The sequence below is a fragment of the Leucopleurus acutus genome, assembly GCF_964270905.1.
Source record: "Leucopleurus acutus genome assembly, chromosome: 19".
NCBI lineage: Eukaryota > Metazoa > Chordata > Mammalia > Artiodactyla > Delphinidae > Leucopleurus > Leucopleurus acutus.
In genome coordinates this window covers 55042037-55060432 of record NC_139161.1, presented here as the reverse complement: position 1 = coordinate 55060432, position 18396 = coordinate 55042037, and the positions used below count along the sequence as shown (strand labels likewise).

The window sequence follows — 18396 nt, the reverse complement described above, 5'->3', positions numbered from 1 at the left end:
CAAACGTTCCCTCTATTTCTTTTATTAAGAAAACATAAACTTTGCACTGACCTCCAGCTGCCTGAACAGTGTTTCTGGCAATTCTTGTCCATAGGTCTTCAGCAATTCAATAGTCTGCTTTAAAGGCTCAAACATCTCATCAGTGCTGCTCTGTCGTTCTTTAAGAGCCATAAGGTGTCCCATAATTTCAACCAATCCTTGGAAATCTCCTTTTCCGACTTTCTTGAGCAAGCCATTCTCGCTGTTTTTTATAAATGCTTCAAGGTTGGCCAAGCTGAGCAAAACAAACAGAATGTGAGGAGCCATTCTCCTTTCACTCCTTGAAAGGAAGATTTATTTAGTTCCCCAACATTAATAGCTATTATTATGGAAAACTCTCCATCCTCCTGGTATTATTATGGAAAACTCTGCATATCCTGATGGTATTATCATGGAAAACTCTCCATATCCTGATGGTAAGATACGACCCTCTTCAGAAGTGTCAAGGTCGCAAAGGACAAAGACTTAGCCTTCCATGATGGAGGGTGAATTACTGGGACAACTGGAGAAATGTGAATAAGCCTGTACTAAGTAAGTTACTACTTCCACATCAATACTAACTTCCTTGTGTTGATAACTGTACCACGGTTGGTTATCTAAGATGTTATCATTTGGGAAAGGTGAGTAAAGGTAAAAGAGAATTCTTTGTACTATTTTTACAACTTTTTTTGTAAGTCTGAAATTATTTCAAAGTGAAATTATTTCAAAGTAAATATATTACAAATTATGTTGTGAATCTCAAATTATTTTTTAAAAAACTGAAAATAAATACTATGGCCTCAAAGGTCATACACACTTGGGTTTAATTTTGACACTTACTAGATGTGTAACCATGACCAAGTCACTTAACATCTCTGAGCCTCAGTTTCCTCATCTACAAGATTGGAAAAATCATTTCTTTCTCACTGGTTATTGTGAGAGTCAAATGAGATTCATTCTTGAATTCAAAAATGTTTATTGGGCAATTATTATGAGGCCTAGCCTGCTTCCAGGTTCTGAGAATAGTATAATAAATAAGATAAAGTCTCTGTCCTTATGAAACTTACATTCTAGTGGGAAAAATAAATGTGACACAGATCAATGAGATAAATGGCACAGTTTCACATGGTGATGAGTGCCATGAAATAAGGGCATAGAGACTAAGGTCACAACTATTTTATATGGAGTGGTCAGTAAAGGCCTTTCTATGGAGGTGATGTTTGAGCAGAAATGTAAACAATATGAAGGAGTGAGCCAAGAAAGAAACAGGAAAAGAGCTTTCCAGGGAGAGGGGGCAGCATGAGTAAAGGCACTGAAGCTGGATTTAGTTTGATTCTCTTGAGGAAAAGGGGAAAGTCAGGGTAGCAGAAGCATAAGGAGAACAGAAGGGAGCACCGAGGGAGAAGAGGTCAGAGAAAGGACCAGACACTGGGAGGCCTTATTGGCCATGATAAGCAGCTTAGATTTTATTCTAAGTGTGAGAATTCTGAGTAGGAGAAGGGCATAATATGACTGGTTTTCAAAAAGAACTATAGATGGAGGAGAACAGATTTCAGCTGGAGGTGGTGATGATGATGGTGATGGTGACATGGGTGGGGAGACAGAACAGAAGCCAGGGGGGCATTTAGGGACTATTGTGGTTGTCTGGGTGACAGAAGATACTGGTTTTGACCCAGATGGTGGACATGAGGAGTGGTCAGATTCAAGGCAGTTTTGCATGCAGAGCTAATAAAACCCACTAATGGGTTGGGGGAGGGGTGTGAGGGAATAAAGAAATCAATAAGGACTCCTGGCAATGGGGTGAATGATGATGCCATTTAAAGAGATGGGGAAGAATTGGGGAAGACTGGGGGTTTTTTGGAGGGAGAAGAGGGAAGGAGATAAGTTTTACACATGTTAGGTTTAGGGAATTCCCTAAACCTAAGGTCTACTGCCATTAGGCTACTGAAATGCCTAATGTCTAATGCCATTAGGCTACTGGACCACCTGGTGGTCCAGTGGTTAGGACTTGGCATGTTCACTGCCGGGGCCTGGGTTCGATCCCTGGTCAGGGAACTAAGATCCTGAAAGCCACCTGGCCCGGTCAAAATAAAGAAATAAATGTGTTGGGTTTGACATGTCTCCCAAACATCTAATGGAGATACTTATTAGGCAGTTGAACTTAAGTCTAGAGTTCTTAAGAGACGGGGCTAAAAATATAAATTTGGTAGTTATCAGCACACAGATTATTCAAAGTATTAGATTAAATATCACCTGGAATATGGCTGTGGCTAGAAATGAAATTCCAGGATCGAGGTTTCAGGAGTTCCAATATTTTGAGTCCTGGAGGAGATGAGCCCAGTCAAGGAGACCTTGAAGGAGGAAATCAAGAAAGTGAGGTCTCCTGAAGAAACGATTTGGGAAGGAGGGAGTGATCAGCTGTACCAAATACTGCAGAGAGGTACAAGTAAGACGATGACTGATCATCACCATTGGATGCGGCCACATGAAAATCATCGGTGCTCTTGGCAAGACTGGTTTCAGTTGAGCAGTCTAATAAAGGCCTGACTGGAGGATAAGTTGGAGAGTGTGGATTTCTGTTTCCAGCTGTATGGTGTACACGATAATATGAATGACTCTTCTGCTAAGACAACAGAAATGTTTAAGCACATATTTCAAAATCATTTAAAAATGCATCACTAAGGTGGCATGAAATTAAGGCATCTCCAGAAGCTGAAAATGTAGTGAAAGCAAGAACCCTGGGAGGTAAGCAAGGTTCAAAGCTGGCTTTCACAGGATAGTTTCTATTGAACCCCGGATATCTTGAGCTTCTACTTTGATTCTTTATGAGAACTGGGGAACAGGTGATTAAACCTAGGGCCCGTTCAAGGTGAGGAAGCTGATAGGAAGTTGTGTGTGAAGTTGCAACGCCGTTAAGGGTGAACAAGAAATAAACAGGCTGCATGGTATGGGACAGCATGGAAACTCGCCTGAATTAACCATGACACTAGATGGACTACTGTAAGTTGAGGTACAAGTGGTCTGGGGTTGGAAGAGTCCCTTGATGACCAGCAGAAACAAATGAAAATCCTTTCTGGAGGAATGCAACAAGAATCCAATCCTCAAAGGATTACTCTCCAAGGAACATGATTTTATAATCAAAAGTCACAAAACACATAAGGAAAGAAGTCACCATGAGTGGGAGCCAGCAGAAACAGCTGAATTAAACCTGTGAATGTTTTAGATACTGGAATTCAGGTACAGCATATAAAATAGCAATATTTAATATGTCAAAAGACAAAAGAGCTCTTGTTTAGGTGCTTTGCTTTACTATTTCTGACCCACATACCAGGAGCAAACACTTTCCCTGCAGGTTCCCAGACATCTATTCAAGATTTACTAAGAAAAACAACTTCATCCTTTTAAGTATGATATATCAGTTTGTACAGAAATGCTTTCTTTAGGAATCACCCTTCAGAAGCATAGATAAACTCTTACATTCTCAACAGGTCACCATGCCTTATCCTGGCCCCAACTGCCTTTATGTTCAAGCATAAATTCAGCATTGTCTCATAATCAGGAATGGAGGTGATTTCAGCGGCTTTCCAAATATGGCCAGAATCTGTGATAGTGTGTGGACCTTTGTATCGAATGATGGATTCAAGAAGTGACAAAACTTATTGAAGTGGATAATATGAAAATTATGGCCTGTGATGGCATTTTGTGAAAAGAAACTTTTTTTTTTTTTTTTTTTTTGCGATACACGGGCCTCTCACTGTTGTGGCCTCTCCCGTTGCGGAGCACAGGCTCCGGACGTGCAGGCTCAGCGGCCATGGCTCACGGGCTCAGCCGCTCCGCGGCATGTGGGATCTTCCCGGACCGGGGCATGAACCCGTGTCCCCTGAATCGGCAGGCGGACTCTTAACCACTGCACCACCAGGGAAGCCCGAAAAGAAACTTTTAATATGTGTTCTAGCAATGCAAAAATGATCATACTGTGCTATGTTAGCGGGCAATTCCAGTAGAAAGAAGCTAATAATTTTCCATAGGCCTTTATGTTAACTTTGATCTATGGCAAGAAGAAACAAACCATTTTTAGGCTGACAAATCAAAAGTTATCTTAAGATTATCCTCTAGTAAATGTATTCTAAAACTTGAAGAATGAATAAATAAAAAAGAAGGAATTTGAGCAAAGAACGGGAGGGTATAAAAATGAGTAAGCAAAACTGTAAAATAACCAAATAGAAGATCTAAAAATAGAAAGTATAATTAAAATTTAAAGCTCAATGAATGGATTAAACAAGAGATTTAGACAACACTAAAAGAGAGAATTAGGCTGCTGTTTGATAAAAGTGGAGAAACTATTCAACTGCAGTAAAGAAAGACAAACAACTGAAAACTGAAAATTATTCAAATACATGGGTGATATTTAAAAGTGTGTAAGTGTAACAAGTGTAATAAGAGGTCCAGAAGGAGGTAATAGAGAGAATGGGCAGGAAGCAATCTCTGAGGATATCTTGGCTGAGAATTTTCTTGAATTAATGAAAGACACCAAATATAAGATCAAGGAAGCCCAACAAATTCAAGGTGAAATTAATATAAAGAAACCCTCACATAAGTACTTCAGTATGAAACTGCAGATTACCAAAAGTGAAAAAAAATCTTAAAATTAGCTGCAGCGAAAAGACGGATTTCTATTAATTAAAAAAACCCTAAGTTGATGGCTAACGATGCAACACCAAAAATGAAGCCAGGAGGGGGCTTCCCTGGTGGCGCAGTGGTTGAGAGTCCGCCTGCTGATGCAGGGGACGTGGGTTCGTGGGTTCGTGCCCCGGTCCGGGAGGATCCCATATGCCGCGGTGCGGCTGGGCCCGTGAGCCACGGCCGCTGAGCCTGCGCGTCCAGAGCCTGTGCGTCCAGAGCCTGTGCTCTGCAACGGGAGAGGCCACAGCAGTGAGAGGCCCACATACCGCAAAAAAAAAAAAAAAAAAAAAAGAAGCCAGGACACAATGTAATAATATTTTCAATAGGCTTACAGAAAATATGTTATCCTAGAATTCTCTCTTCCACATATCAATTTTTTCAAGAACAAGGGCAAAATACATGCACTTGGAGAGAAAAAGAATGAGAGTTTTACCAAAAGAACCTTATTAACGGACCTTCTAATGACTACAATTCAGATAGCATGTCTGTAATGTAGGAAGATGGAATGAGCAAAGATATTGGTAAATATGTAGATGAATTTAAATAAACAGTGAGTGTATAAAAATAAAGTGTGATTTGTGGAGTTTAGATAAATAGCAGAGAACAACTGAAATTACTTGGAATTATAGAATATAATTTGATGTATGAACGGTTGAGTTCAAACTAAAGTCCTTGTATTGGTTGTGAAAAGAGTAACAGTACTGATTAGTTTACTCCTTTGAAGAATGTTTTTTAAAATAACTATGGTTAACTATTAGAAAAGAAGACTTAGATAGCACAACATCCAAATTAGCAGAAGGGAAAAAAATGGAATAAGAAAAAGGAAAAATAAAAGAAAATATTTTAAAAAATGCAACCCAAAGCAGGCAAGAAAGAAAACAAAGAAAAGAAGAACAAATAGAGAGGACACAATAAAATGGTACAAATGAATTCAAATATAGCACAACAGACATTAATGAACAAAATGCTCCAGTTAAAAGAAAGATATTAAGGTAGATAAAACATTCAGTTCTACATCAATTATAAAGATCTCTTCTAATATAAAGGCACAGAAATATTGAAAGCCAGAGGATAAAATAAGAGACACCAGGCAAATGTCATACAAAGGAAATTGTACTACTATACAACAAAACACACTTTAACACAAGAAATATAGCTAGTGATAAAAGATTTTTAACGTGTGGCTAAAAGATTCAATTTTCCAGGAATATATAAAAAGTCAAATGCTGTATGCTCACATAGCATAACCTTAAAAAATATGAAACAAAAAGGGACAGAATTACAAGGAGAAATTGACACTCTACCATCAAAGTGGTAGATTTTTAACACAGTTATCTCAGTAATTGATAAATTAAGCAGACAAAAAAAAGGCAGCGAGGTTATAGTGGATTTGAAGAAAACAAGTTTGATCAAATAGGCATGCACAGAACATTATACCCAACATTTATAGAGTACACATTTTTTTTCAAATATGCACAGAACATTTATAAAAACTGACCAAATTCAACAAATTTCAGAAGCTTTTTATTACATATGTTACATTCTCTGACCACAATACAACTGTTAGAAATTAATGACAGAAATGCAACTAGAAGAACCCACATTTTAAGATTAAAAAAATATATAAGTACATCATAATGAATGTTAAAAATATTTAGAGCTTGATTATTACTAAGACTTGTGAGATGTAGGTAAAATTGTACTTAGAAGGGAACTTATAACTTTAAGTGTTACATTAAAAAAGACAGAGGGCTCAAGGTGAATAGCGAAGCACACATCTTAACTTAGCCAAAGGACAGAAAATAAACCCAAAGAAAATAGAAGGAAATAATAAACATAAAAGAATAAATTATCAAAATAGAAATCAAATTATAATAAAGAGGATCAATGGGTTCATAAGATTGTTCTTTGTAAATCTCTTGGTAGATTAATTAAGTAAAGAAGCCAGAAAGCACAATAGAAATGAATAGAAATCTAAAAAGGAACACATCCATAGATTCTGTAGAGATTAAACAGGTAAGAGCATAATATAAATTTCATGACAATAATTTGAAGATTTACATGAAATGGATATATCCCTAGAAAAATATGACTTACTAAGGAATAGAAAACCTTAATATTCCTATAAACATTAGAGAAATTACAGGTAAAAATCTTGCCACAAGCAAAATACCAAGCCAGATGTTTCAATAGGAGATTTAAACTTTCAAGGATTAGAGAATTTCAATCTTACACCAACTCTTACGGAGAAAAAACAAGAAGGTTACTTCCTAACCCATTTTATGAAGCTAGAAAAGCACAGAGCAAGATCAGACAAAGATGTTACATAAAGGAAAAACTGAAAGCCTGTTTCATCAAAAACAGACACATCAGTGCTAACTAAAATATCTGCAAACAAAATCAAGCAATGAATATATTGAAAAAGACAATGTTTCATGTTGGGCTTAACTCAGTAATGCTAGGTTGGTTCAGTATTAGAAACCAAATAATATAGTCACAACTTTAACATATTGAGGTGAAAAAAACAGAATTATCTTAATGGAGTTAGAAAAAGCGATTGATAAAATGTTATATCCATTTTCGCTAAATCCTCTTAACAAATTAGGACTAGAAGAGAACTTCTTTAATCAGATAAAGAGATGCCATAAAAAACTCACGGAGTATTATACTAAGTAATGAAATGTTGAAAGTATCCGCTTTAAGATCGGGGACAAGACAAGGATACTTACCATCACCACTTTATTCGATGTTATACTGACAGTCCTAGTCAGTGTGGTCAGATAAGAAATAGCGATAAAACGTATTTTTAAAAAAAAGACTGAGGAGGAAGAAATAAAATTATCATAAATTTGTAGATGATGACTATGCACATAGCAAACCCCAGAGAGTACACAGATGAATTATTAGAATTAACAACTTATTTAGTAGAGTTGCTTGATACAAAATCGACATACAAATGTCAATTCATTTCCATGGAAAATATGATTTTAAAATATCATTTACACTAGGAAACAAAAAATAAAATATTAAGGAATAAATCTTAAGAAAGACGTGAAAATCATTTTAAAGGAAACGATGACAAAATTTCATTGAAGGATATTAAGGAAGATAAATGGAGAGATAACATGTTCTTAGGAATACCCATTACTACAAAGATGACAATTTTCCTCAAATTGATCTATAGTCACTGCAAGTATAATCAAAATCCCAATGGATTTTTTCTTCTACAAACTGATTTTAAAATGTATGTAAAATAGTAAGGAAGGGCCGAGAATGACTGAGACATTCTTAACGAAAGTGAACAAGGTAGGGACTCGCTCTGCCAGATATCAAGATTTATTACAGATCTACAGTAATTAGGACTGCATCATATTAATGCAGTGACCGACAAAGAGCTATTTAACGCAAAAGATAAAACTTGTAGGAGAGGATGTAGGAGAGTGCCATCAGGATCTCAGGACAAGAAAGGATTTATTTAACAAGAGAAAAGAAGAAAACACAAGGGAAAGATGGACACATTTGGCTACATAAAAATGAACTTGTCTTCAAAATATACCATAAATGGAGTGGGAAGACGGGCCACAAAACGGGAGACTAAATCTGTAATATGTACAATCAGCAACGGATTAGACATACAATATATAAATCACTTCTAAGTATAAAAAGGGAGAAGATAAAGTCCAACAAAAAATGGGCCAGAGCTATGAAGAAGCACAGAATAGGAAGCATAATGACTCATCCAAAAACACAAAAAGATGAGCCACTTTATTCATAGTGAGAGTAATGTAAAATGTCTATCACAGCGAGATACCACTAAGCTCCCAGCAGAATGGCCAGCAGTAAACAATCTGTCAGCAGCAAGAGGTGTTGGGGACTGGAATCTTCACAAGTGGCCGATCCACTTGGCAAGAGTTGTCATTACCTGCACTGACCCAGCAATTCCACTCCTAGCTATACACCCTAGAGCCATGTTTGCTCATGGATACCGTGATAGCTGTATAAGAGAATGCATAGCAACCTTGCTGATATTAGTGAAACCATCTGAAACAACCATATTAACCACAGAATGGATAGACAGATTGTAGCATATTCAGATGATGGGATACCCTACAGCAGTGGAAATGAATGAACTACTGCTATATTCTCAGCGTGGATGGGTCTCAAATATAATGCTGAATAAAAGAAACAGGACAGAGGGATATATAGTATGCAACACTGTTTCATTTTTATAGCTTTAAAATGGAAATCTCAATATATGTATATCTCTGTGTGTGTATATATATATATATATACACATATACATATATATATATACATATACATATATATATATATACATATATATATATATATATATACACACTAAGCCATGAAGAAAAGTATGGGAAGGATTATTTCACATTTAGGGCAGGGGTGACATCTGGTAGGGAGGAAGAGGGATTTAATCAGGGAAGAGTACATAAGGGAATTTTAAAATGTAGCTAATGTTCTGTTTCTTCGCTGGATAAAGTAAATGAGAGTATTCGTTTTAATATTTTTCTCTAAATCATACGTATGCTACATTTTAAAAAATTTCTTTTTTCTTAATTTATTTCATTTTATTTATTGTTGGCTGCATTGGGTCTTCATTGCTGTGGGCGGGTTTTCTCTAGTTGTGGTGAGCGGGGCTACTCTTTGTTGCAGTGCGCGGGCCTCTCACTGCAGTAGCTTCTCTTGCTGCGGAGCACTGGCTCTAGGCACACGGGCTTCAGTAGTTGTGGCTCGTGAGCTCTAGAGCGCAGGCTCAGTAGTTGTGGTGCACGGGCTTAGTTGTTCCGCGGCACAAGGGATTTTCCGGGACCAGGGCTCGAACCCATGTCCCCTGTGTTGGCAGGTGGATTCTTAACCACTGCACCACCAGGGAAGCCCCTATGCTACATTACATAATAAAATTTCTTGTAGAGAGAGAATGGAAGATGAAGAAGTAAGGGGATCAAGTATAGACACACCTTTTGAGGAATTTTGCTATGAAGGAGGGCACACAGAAATGATGCTGTAGCTGGAAGGACTCCTGGGACCGTGTTCCTTTCTTTTTTTTTAAGATGCCAGATGTGACAATATATTTGCATGCTGTGGAAAATGTATGAAAATAGATGGTGTTGCTGATAGGGAATATTTAAGGAAGTAAGTTCTCGAGTAGATGAGAAGAAAGAGGCTGGACTTAGAAAACCAGCTTATTCACTGTAACAGGAGAGGTAGTTGAATGTATAGCTTCAAATGCAGGTAGGTTGGTAGATTTGTTGGTAAAAGGTGAGTTAGCTCTCTTGTGATTGGTTCTAATTTTTCAGTGAAATGAGAGGCAAGGCTATAAGGGCAGAGAGGATATTTGAGGTTTAAGGAGAGAGGAAAAAAAGAGTCTATGGGAGTTGGGAAGAATCTATGAAAATGTTCATAAAAAAATTTATGTTCATAAATTTAATATGAGATTGGTCAGAAGACTGGTTTGTTTTTCCTTCATCCAAGGATGAATTGCTCAGGTGCAGGTGTGGGGCACTGAGTTTAAACAGTCAGGGTTTTATGAGGTGGGAACGGGAATGGGGAGCAAGGGTGATAAACACTGAGCTATCCCGATAAAGCATCGGGACCAATGGATTGGAAATCCTGATGGGTCTGAAGAACTTTGCATGTCACCGTTGCCAAGTGAGCTGGAAAGATACCGAGTGGTGGTCAGAGAATGGAACACTTTAACCTGAGATTTTGAAGGGGAAGCAAGTACTTGCTCATCTTTCCTTCCACGCCACTGAGGGCACAACACAGAATTAGATAGCAGAGGTACGACGGAAGGAAAGGGCAATGGAGAGAGAGGTCAAGAAAATGAGAGGCAGGTATAATGAAGGCTCCATGTGGATGCTGAGTCACTGAGGATGATTATCAGCAGAAGGATGGGAAAGGGAGACTGAGCCAGATGACATGACCTGCAACGAAGGGGAGGAATGGCTAAGGGCTTGGCAGGTGACTGTGGCAGGGACAAGTGGCAGGTTTTACTGTCTGATAGAATTCACTCCAGTGGAGCCAGAGATTTTGAGGGAGGACCAGGTGGAATGGTTTGGAAGCTGCAACTAAGAGCAAGAATATCTCATCTACCTCTAGGCCCAGTGGTAAGAAGGATATAGGAGAAAAATCAGCCCTACTTGGGAGGGCTGCAGGGAAGCAGTATCCTCAGGAGAGAGCTGGGCTTCAGTTAGAGCAAAAAAAGGATGAGAGAAGACGAAGGGACAGTGGACTTTGCTGATGCAAGATCCTGAGGTCCAGGGGAAGAGCACAGGGGAGGGCTTTGTAAGGGCAAGGGTGGGACTGAGTAAGATCAGGGCATAAGGAGCTGAATGGGGATGAGAGTTAAGATGATGCTATGGACTAAATGTCTGTGTCTCCCACAAATTCATATGTTGAAGCCCCAACTCCCCATTTGTGATGGTATTTGGAGCTGAGGCCTTTGGGGAGATAATTAGGGTTAGATGAGGTCATCAGGGTGGAGTCACCATGAGGGATTAGTGGCCTTATAAGAAAAGGAAGAGGGAGATCTCTCTTTTTCTATCTGTGCACAGGAACTGAGTAAAGGCCATGTGAGGACACAGTGAGAAGATGGCTGTCTGCAAGCTAGGAGGAGAGCTCTCACCAGGAATCAAATTGACTGGCATCTTGATCTTAGACCTCTTAGCCTCTTGAATTGTGAGAAATAAATTTGTGTTGTTCAGGTCACTCAGTCAGTGGTATTTTGTTATGGCAGCTACAAGGATCCTAATACCAATTCCAATGCCTATGGGTGGGTAGGGGGGCACCCCACACCACCAAGCAATTCTCCAACACCAACTGCCTGTCCTACAACTTGACTCAATTCTACTATTTACCTGGAGATTCCATAGGTTAAGGGCTCAGTCCTACAAGACTGCCTCACCCCCTTCAGACCCAAACACTAGTCCAGGTTGTCACCTTGCCTCTGACTGACCAGCTATAGGACAGAGGTTCCAATGACCTCCTCCGTGCATTTGATTAATTTGCTGGAGTGGCTCACAGAACTCAGAGAACCTGTTTACTCATTAGATTACCGGTTTATTATAAAGGATATAACTCAGGAGCAGCCAGATGGAAGAGATGCACAGGGCAAGGTATGGGAAAGGATGTGGAGCTTCTATACCCTCTTTGAATGCACCACTCCTCCGAATCTCCACACATTCACAAACTGGGAGCTCTTGAAACCCTATCTTATTGGGTTTTATGGAGACTTTATTACACAGGTATGATTGATTATACCATCAGCCATTGGAGACTGATTCAATCCCCAGCCCCTCTCTCTTCCCTGGAGTTCTGGGGAATAAGACTGAAAGTTTCAACCTCTAATCACATGGTTGGTTGTTCTGACAACCGCCCCCCATCCATAGGTGAGGTCCAAAAGTTACCATTAACATAACAAAAGATACCTTTATGGCTCTCACCACTTAGGAAATACAAGGGTTATAGGAGCTTTTGCCAGAAACAGGGATGAAGACCAAATATTGGGTTGGCCAAAAAGTTCATTCGGGTTTTCCCATGCATCTTATGGAAAAATCTGAATGAACTTTTTGGTCAATCCAATATATATGTCTTATTACAAATCGCAATATCATAGCAGTCCAAGCTGAATGAGACAGATGATAATGAAGGATTGGATTTCTGTCAGTAAATGAAGTATTTATGTAAGGCAAGGTGGGATTAATCCTGACACCTACTAAGAGAAGGTGGAAATCACAGAATTACAAGGTACATAGTAGACACTCAATAATAAATATTTTTATTGTTCTTATTATTTCTTTTTTTTATCTAATCTTTGAGAACACAATGAGACGTTCTCCCAAAGTGTAGCAAAGTAGTCAGTTTATGGATCATCAACTATTAAAACTGGAAGGCACCTTACAGGAATCCAGTCAAACTGTCTTCTTTCAGACAAGGAAACAGGGGTTCAAGGAGGACTCAGGCCTTCTCAGTGCTCTATCATGTGTTTTCCTGTTAAAACAACTGTTACATCCTGTGAAGCCTCACCTGGTAGGGACACATGGAAGCTGCTGTAACTATGCCCTGTATCAACCCTGTGTTTCTGATGCTCTGACATTTAGGGTCTTGTCGGCCCTGGAGGGATTGACCCTCCCAGGGTTAGCCAGTTCCTAGAGATAGTAAACAACCTGCTTTTGACTGTGCCTTTCAAATGCAAGCCAGTCAATCCAAAATCCATATCCCCAACCACCTCCTCCATCTGGCTCTCATTCTCCAGGCCACAGTTCACCTGCCCTATAATCCCACAGCCAGGTACCAGACAACAAAAGACAGCCCCTACACCCCAGAGCCTGTTAAAATTATTTAAAAAACTAGACAATCCTAAACCTGCTCCTAAACCTGGAGAAGAATGTCTTGCCCATTCTTCTCCATGGAAGCCGTAATAAAAGCTCTTGCCCACGTTTCTCCTCACTCCCTCTGCTTCCTGATTAACACTGGTGCCCCCCATTTGGCCCTGCATGGTGTGCTGTGCCCCCCTCCTCTTGGGATCTAACAAACTATCTTTTCAATAGCAGTCATCTCCTGATCTTGTGGCCTTGCCATACCTAAATAATAATAAAATCTTCATCTGAAACATGTTCCCACGTCCTTGGGTCACCAGACCTGCTAATGGAGAGGGACCAGAGAGCACAGAGCTGTCCCCTCAACAGTACTCCATTCAGGGGCAACACTGCCACCTCCCCAACTGCCACCATTGCTTCCCTTTCTTGGCTCTCAAGTGTGGGAAACTGGCTGCTGCTTCTTAAACAACACTTGGAAAGCCCTGTTTGAAACATCCCAAAATGATTTTCTGCGGCTTTTCTACAGTGGAGAACCATCACCCTTGCAAAGTCTCTCAAAATTTGTTTGTAGATAGATGCATTCTCGACTTGGCTGTCTCCCTTCCACATCACTGAGCGGCAAGCAAGACCAGCACCAAACTCTGGGGAGGGCTCCCCTGCAGCATCAGCTAATACACCAAAGACTGATCACTGAACACTCCACAGGATTCTGTGGGGAGGGGCTGGGAGCTGAGATTCTGCCTGTGGCAGACCTGTGAGGACAAGGCTAAGGTGAAGTAACAGGGAGACTATTAGCCTACTTGATTATTTATCTAGAGGTTGGTGCTCTGGCTTAGAGAGCCTGGTGCTGGGCTGGGTGGTCTAGGTCTATGGTGGAACAGACAGAGTTTCATATCCAATCTGTCACACAGCTAGAGTGGCACTGGCAGGCAGCAGGGGTGTGTAGATTTAGGGGCTTCCGTGCTTCACAGCTGGATAATCTGAGACAAGGAGTAAGTGGGAGAAATAAAATCTAAGAGGCCCATTAGACCCCCTCTGCTTCTCAGGCTTAAAGAGATTTCACAGTCAGAGCTGTAAAGGGAGGTTAGATCTGCTATTATTGTCTCTAACATTATTTACCACTTACTGAGTGCCTTTTGCACACTGGGCACCAAATGGAAAACGAAACAGAAAGAGGCCAGGTCTGATGAACAAACGAGAGGGCAGGACTAACGTTACTGCTGGTGTCCAAAAGCCTGGAACCTCCAACCCGCTGTTTTAATTTTTAATTTAACCAAGAACCTATGGATAAAAATGTGAAGAAGATTAAAAACATGGTGTTCCTGACAGCCCGGGAAGCTAGCAGGACTGTGTTACCTGTGAGTGACGTAATCCACAAGGTGCTGTTTGAACGTGAGGCTCCACTTCTTAATTATATTCAGCAGAGACGTTTTAAAGGGCCGCACATCAATCTTCATCCAGCTGTCAAACACCTGGATGGGCTCCAGCCTGCTCACGTCTTCATGGAGCTTTTCATAGCAGTCGATCTGCGCTTTGAACTGATGGAGCAGGGGCGGGTTCTCTGGAATGCCATCCTCAGCATGAGCTTCCATCTCCTCTGCTGTCAGCATGTGCCCATATAGCAGAAACTGGCCCAGAGCCTCCTTCCGGTCCTCCATGTAGAGGTAGGAATACTGGCTGAGGGTGCTCCGATAGCCGCAGCAGAGGGTCATCATGCCCTGCACCCGCCCCATCAGCTCGCCCCGCATGCCTGCCAGATCAGGCATGGCCTCCAAGTCAACCTAGGGGAGCAAGACAAAACCAGGCGGGTGACACCAGCACTTCACAGGGAGCTCCAGATCTGATGGGAGGGCAGGATGCTTGCAGATCCAGTACCTGATAATGGGGAGAGCCGCTTTGAGGGGAAAGCCGTGGAACCAAGGACGATATCCTAAAAATGCTGGTGATGAGACCCTCAACAATGTCGTAGAAGCCACCCTTCACTCCAGGCTCCAGAGACGGACAGAAAACCAATTCTGGGATGGCTAAGCTCAGTTGTGCTTCAAATATCGGGGTGAGTCCTGCCTTACATTCTGAAAAACAAGGAAAACAGAAGAGAATGGGCAACGTAGGCAAAATGCAATACTGTTTTAAAAGCACTCAGAGCATTTCTTTCCTTTAGATGAGCTGTTTGGGTATAAGAAAATGGAAATGTAAAATTTGCTAACACCCCAGAAAAGGTGAGGGTGGCAGTCCTGCAGTGTTTATTGACAGGGGAACCACTGACATTTGGAACAGGCTAATTCTTGTGCAGGGCTATCCTGGGCATTGCAGGACATTTACTCTCCTTGTCCTCAGAGAGCACGTCCTAGTGACTGATCAACCCAAGCCAGTCCCCTTCCGCATTCCCAAACATCTCCTGGGAGGCAGTATAGCCTCTGACTGAGAAGAAGTTGATTTTGCAAAGCCAGTTTCTTGGAAGCAGCTGATTTCTTCCTGTGCACAAACCAGGCCATTCCCCATTGGCAGCCACTAGGGGAACAAGGGTGTGTTTGTCCAACGTCGTGTAGGCGTGAAAAAAAAAGTCACAATCCTATCCCTTCTGCTCCTTTTCTGTAAAAACAGAACTTATTTTAATTCTGTAGTTCTGTAGTGATAAGATTTTTAAAAACAGTATAAATGATTAACAAACCCCTGATTACTTGCTAGACTAACTTGTCTTGCTAAATTTAAATAAAAATATAATATGGAACAAGATGTTCCAAGTACAAGATAAATGCTTAGACTCTTATTAATAACCACTTATTTTCATATATTTTTTGATTGTAAAAGTATTTAGGAGACTGCTGCGTGCTGGACATCACGGGCAGTGGAGACTACTCATGGAAATCCATTATCCCTTCTTCCCTGGAAATAGAGGTATAAGTGGGTGGGCTTGCAGTTAGGTATGGCAATGTGATTCCCTCACCAGTGGGATGTGGGAAGAGGTGCCACTTCTGGGCTGCGGTCCACGAAGCAGCAGGGGGCCTCCTCTGTGCTCTCTTTGCCCTCTCACAGGCTGGAGCCGGCATGCAGCAGTGATCCGGCTCAACCATGGAAATGAAGACCAGGCCCTAGAAAGCAGTGGAACCACAGGACGGAAGGAATTTGCAACTAACCTGGAGTGCTCGCTTTGGACTAGAACCCGGGGGACAGACTTCCATGTCCTTTAAGCCACATTATTGATGGCGTTCTTCTTACCACTGCTTAGCCATTCTCCCTAACTAAAAAACTGTGGGACCCTCAAAGATATGTAAGACTAAGGCTTTGCCTTCAAAACTGTAAGGATGATAAATCTGCATTACTGGACTCAGGAGTGTCCCATCCAGTGCATATTTAACTTAAGGAAGTGCAAGTTTACCAATATCACAGTAATTATACTATTATTATTATTATTATTATTATTTTTGCGGTACGTGGGCCTCTCACTGTTGTGGCCTCTCCCATTGCGGAGTACAGGCTCTGGACGTGCAGGCTCAGCGGCCATGGCTCACGGGCACAGCTGCTCCGCGGCATGTGGGATCCTCCCGGACCGGGGCACGAACCCGCGTCCCCTGCATCGGCAGGCGGACTCTCAACCACTGCGCCACCAGGGAAGCCCTATACTATTATTATAGAGTAATTTTTTTTTTAAATCAGTAAAATTATGCTTTGTATATGTACTCATGATATATTCTGTATTCCTACATGCATTAGGTACTTATAATTTAATAGGTTGGGTTGCATATAGTTTAAAGGATTTAAAAGACTTTCAAGAACACGTTACTATATGAGATTTTGCCCTATGTGCCGACATAAGAACCGAATCCCTATGTTAGATGCAATGGCAACATAATTACTGTACAAGTCGGATGGTCCTGGTGGTTCCACGCCCCTGGTACAAGCAAATAGCTTTAAGAATTGAGAAGAGGAAGAGTGCTTCTGGATAGAGTGGGTAGCATTTAACCCAGGCAGGGTGTGGATTCTGAGAGATGGCTGGGAGGCCAGCCCAAGCCATGGGAATAGTATTGGTTTGACCAAACACGAGAAGTGGAAATGGTAAGGTGGACCAGGGGAATAAAGTTGTCCACCTGGGCTATGGCAAAGGGTCATGGTGATTTTCCTCTTAGAGGCCACTCTCTTTAGGCTCCTTCACTTTGCCTTGGTAACCAGCGCCTTTTAATGTTATCTATAGCTCCTCTGCTCAGGCAGCCACTAGGTCCAGCTCCTGCTCATTCTATTTTGTGAAGGAAATGTGTTCCCTTTCCCCCCGTTTCCATGGAGGGAAGGTGACTTTGGCTACCATCCCCAGTCCCCATCCTCTTGCTCCCACGCTCTTCTCCTCATGAGAGGAGGAGGACAAGTGACACATCGGACAGCCCAGATCAGGAGAGCTGGATAGACACTGGCCTAGGGTGAGTCCCTTATGCAGTGCCTGCACTCAAGTGTGGCTGGGGTATCTTCCTAGATCTAGAGGAGGGCTAAGTGACGGGACCCCCAACCTCCAGTATCAGAGGAGGTTTGGTCAGTTCACTAAGATGAGCACCGTTGGCACTGGTCCCTAGGAACCAGTTTTCCAGTCTTGGTGCCTGTGTTTGATGCCCCAGGTTCTAGAAGGTGACCTCCCCGCCTTGTTGACTATGCAGAGCCCATTTCCTGCTTCTCTATCTCCTTAATTTGGAGCACCTTGCACCATGAAAGCAAAGACCTTGCCTCTGACCTCAGTCACTCCACCTACTAGGACCATGGGGTGAGGGTGAGGGTGGGTGTTGCCCATCTGAGCTACACCCAGCACTGGCCTTGCTCCTCTCTGCACTGTCAACCTCTTGCAATGGGCTGGATATCTGGACATGGGTCTCAGCCCACCTATTTTAACTCTGCATCTGATTTCTTTCCTTGGGTTGGGCTCAATGGACTAAGTTCTTATCTCACCTTCATCCTCACCTCATCCTTCACCCTCGCTGAGCTCCTCAGAATCTACCACAATGCGAAAGGTGTAACTCAACTTTATTCCTGAACTCTTCTGCCCTTTCCATCCCATCCCTTACAAACCAAGGTTAGCCTTTACTATACAATCTTTGACTCTGTGTATGGACCATAAATTCAAAGCCCTTGGCTATCTTTTAACAGCTTCAAAGAATGCCCATTGCCTCCTTGACATTCCCTTTCCTTCTAAAAGCTACCTCATTCCCAGCTTCTTGTCTGACTATTTTTACATAGAAAAACTTGATTCTTCCATGTAAGCTGGCTACTACAACCTCCCTGTGTTCTCAAAAGGCCACAGAGATACAGTACATTCAGCATGAAGGCAGGGAATGTCCCCTCCCGCTGCTATGAGTCAAGTCCAGGT

The 18396-nt window shown here is 41.5% G+C and overlaps 1 protein-coding gene across 1 annotated transcript in view; it reads right to left on the bottom strand.

Annotated features, from left to right (window-relative positions):
• DNAH9 (dynein axonemal heavy chain 9) overlaps window positions 1-18396 on the bottom strand; it is a gene marked incomplete at both ends in the record, with an annotated part of 297882 nt that overhangs the window by 228153 nt on the left and 51333 nt on the right. Inside the window, 3 exons of the mRNA XM_082861738.1 lie at window positions 52-274; window positions 14406-14830; window positions 14925-15121. Coding sequence (XP_082717864.1) covers window positions 52-274; window positions 14406-14830; window positions 14925-15121 — 845 coding nt within the window. The remainder of the gene's footprint in view (window positions 1-51; window positions 275-14405; window positions 14831-14924; window positions 15122-18396) is intronic.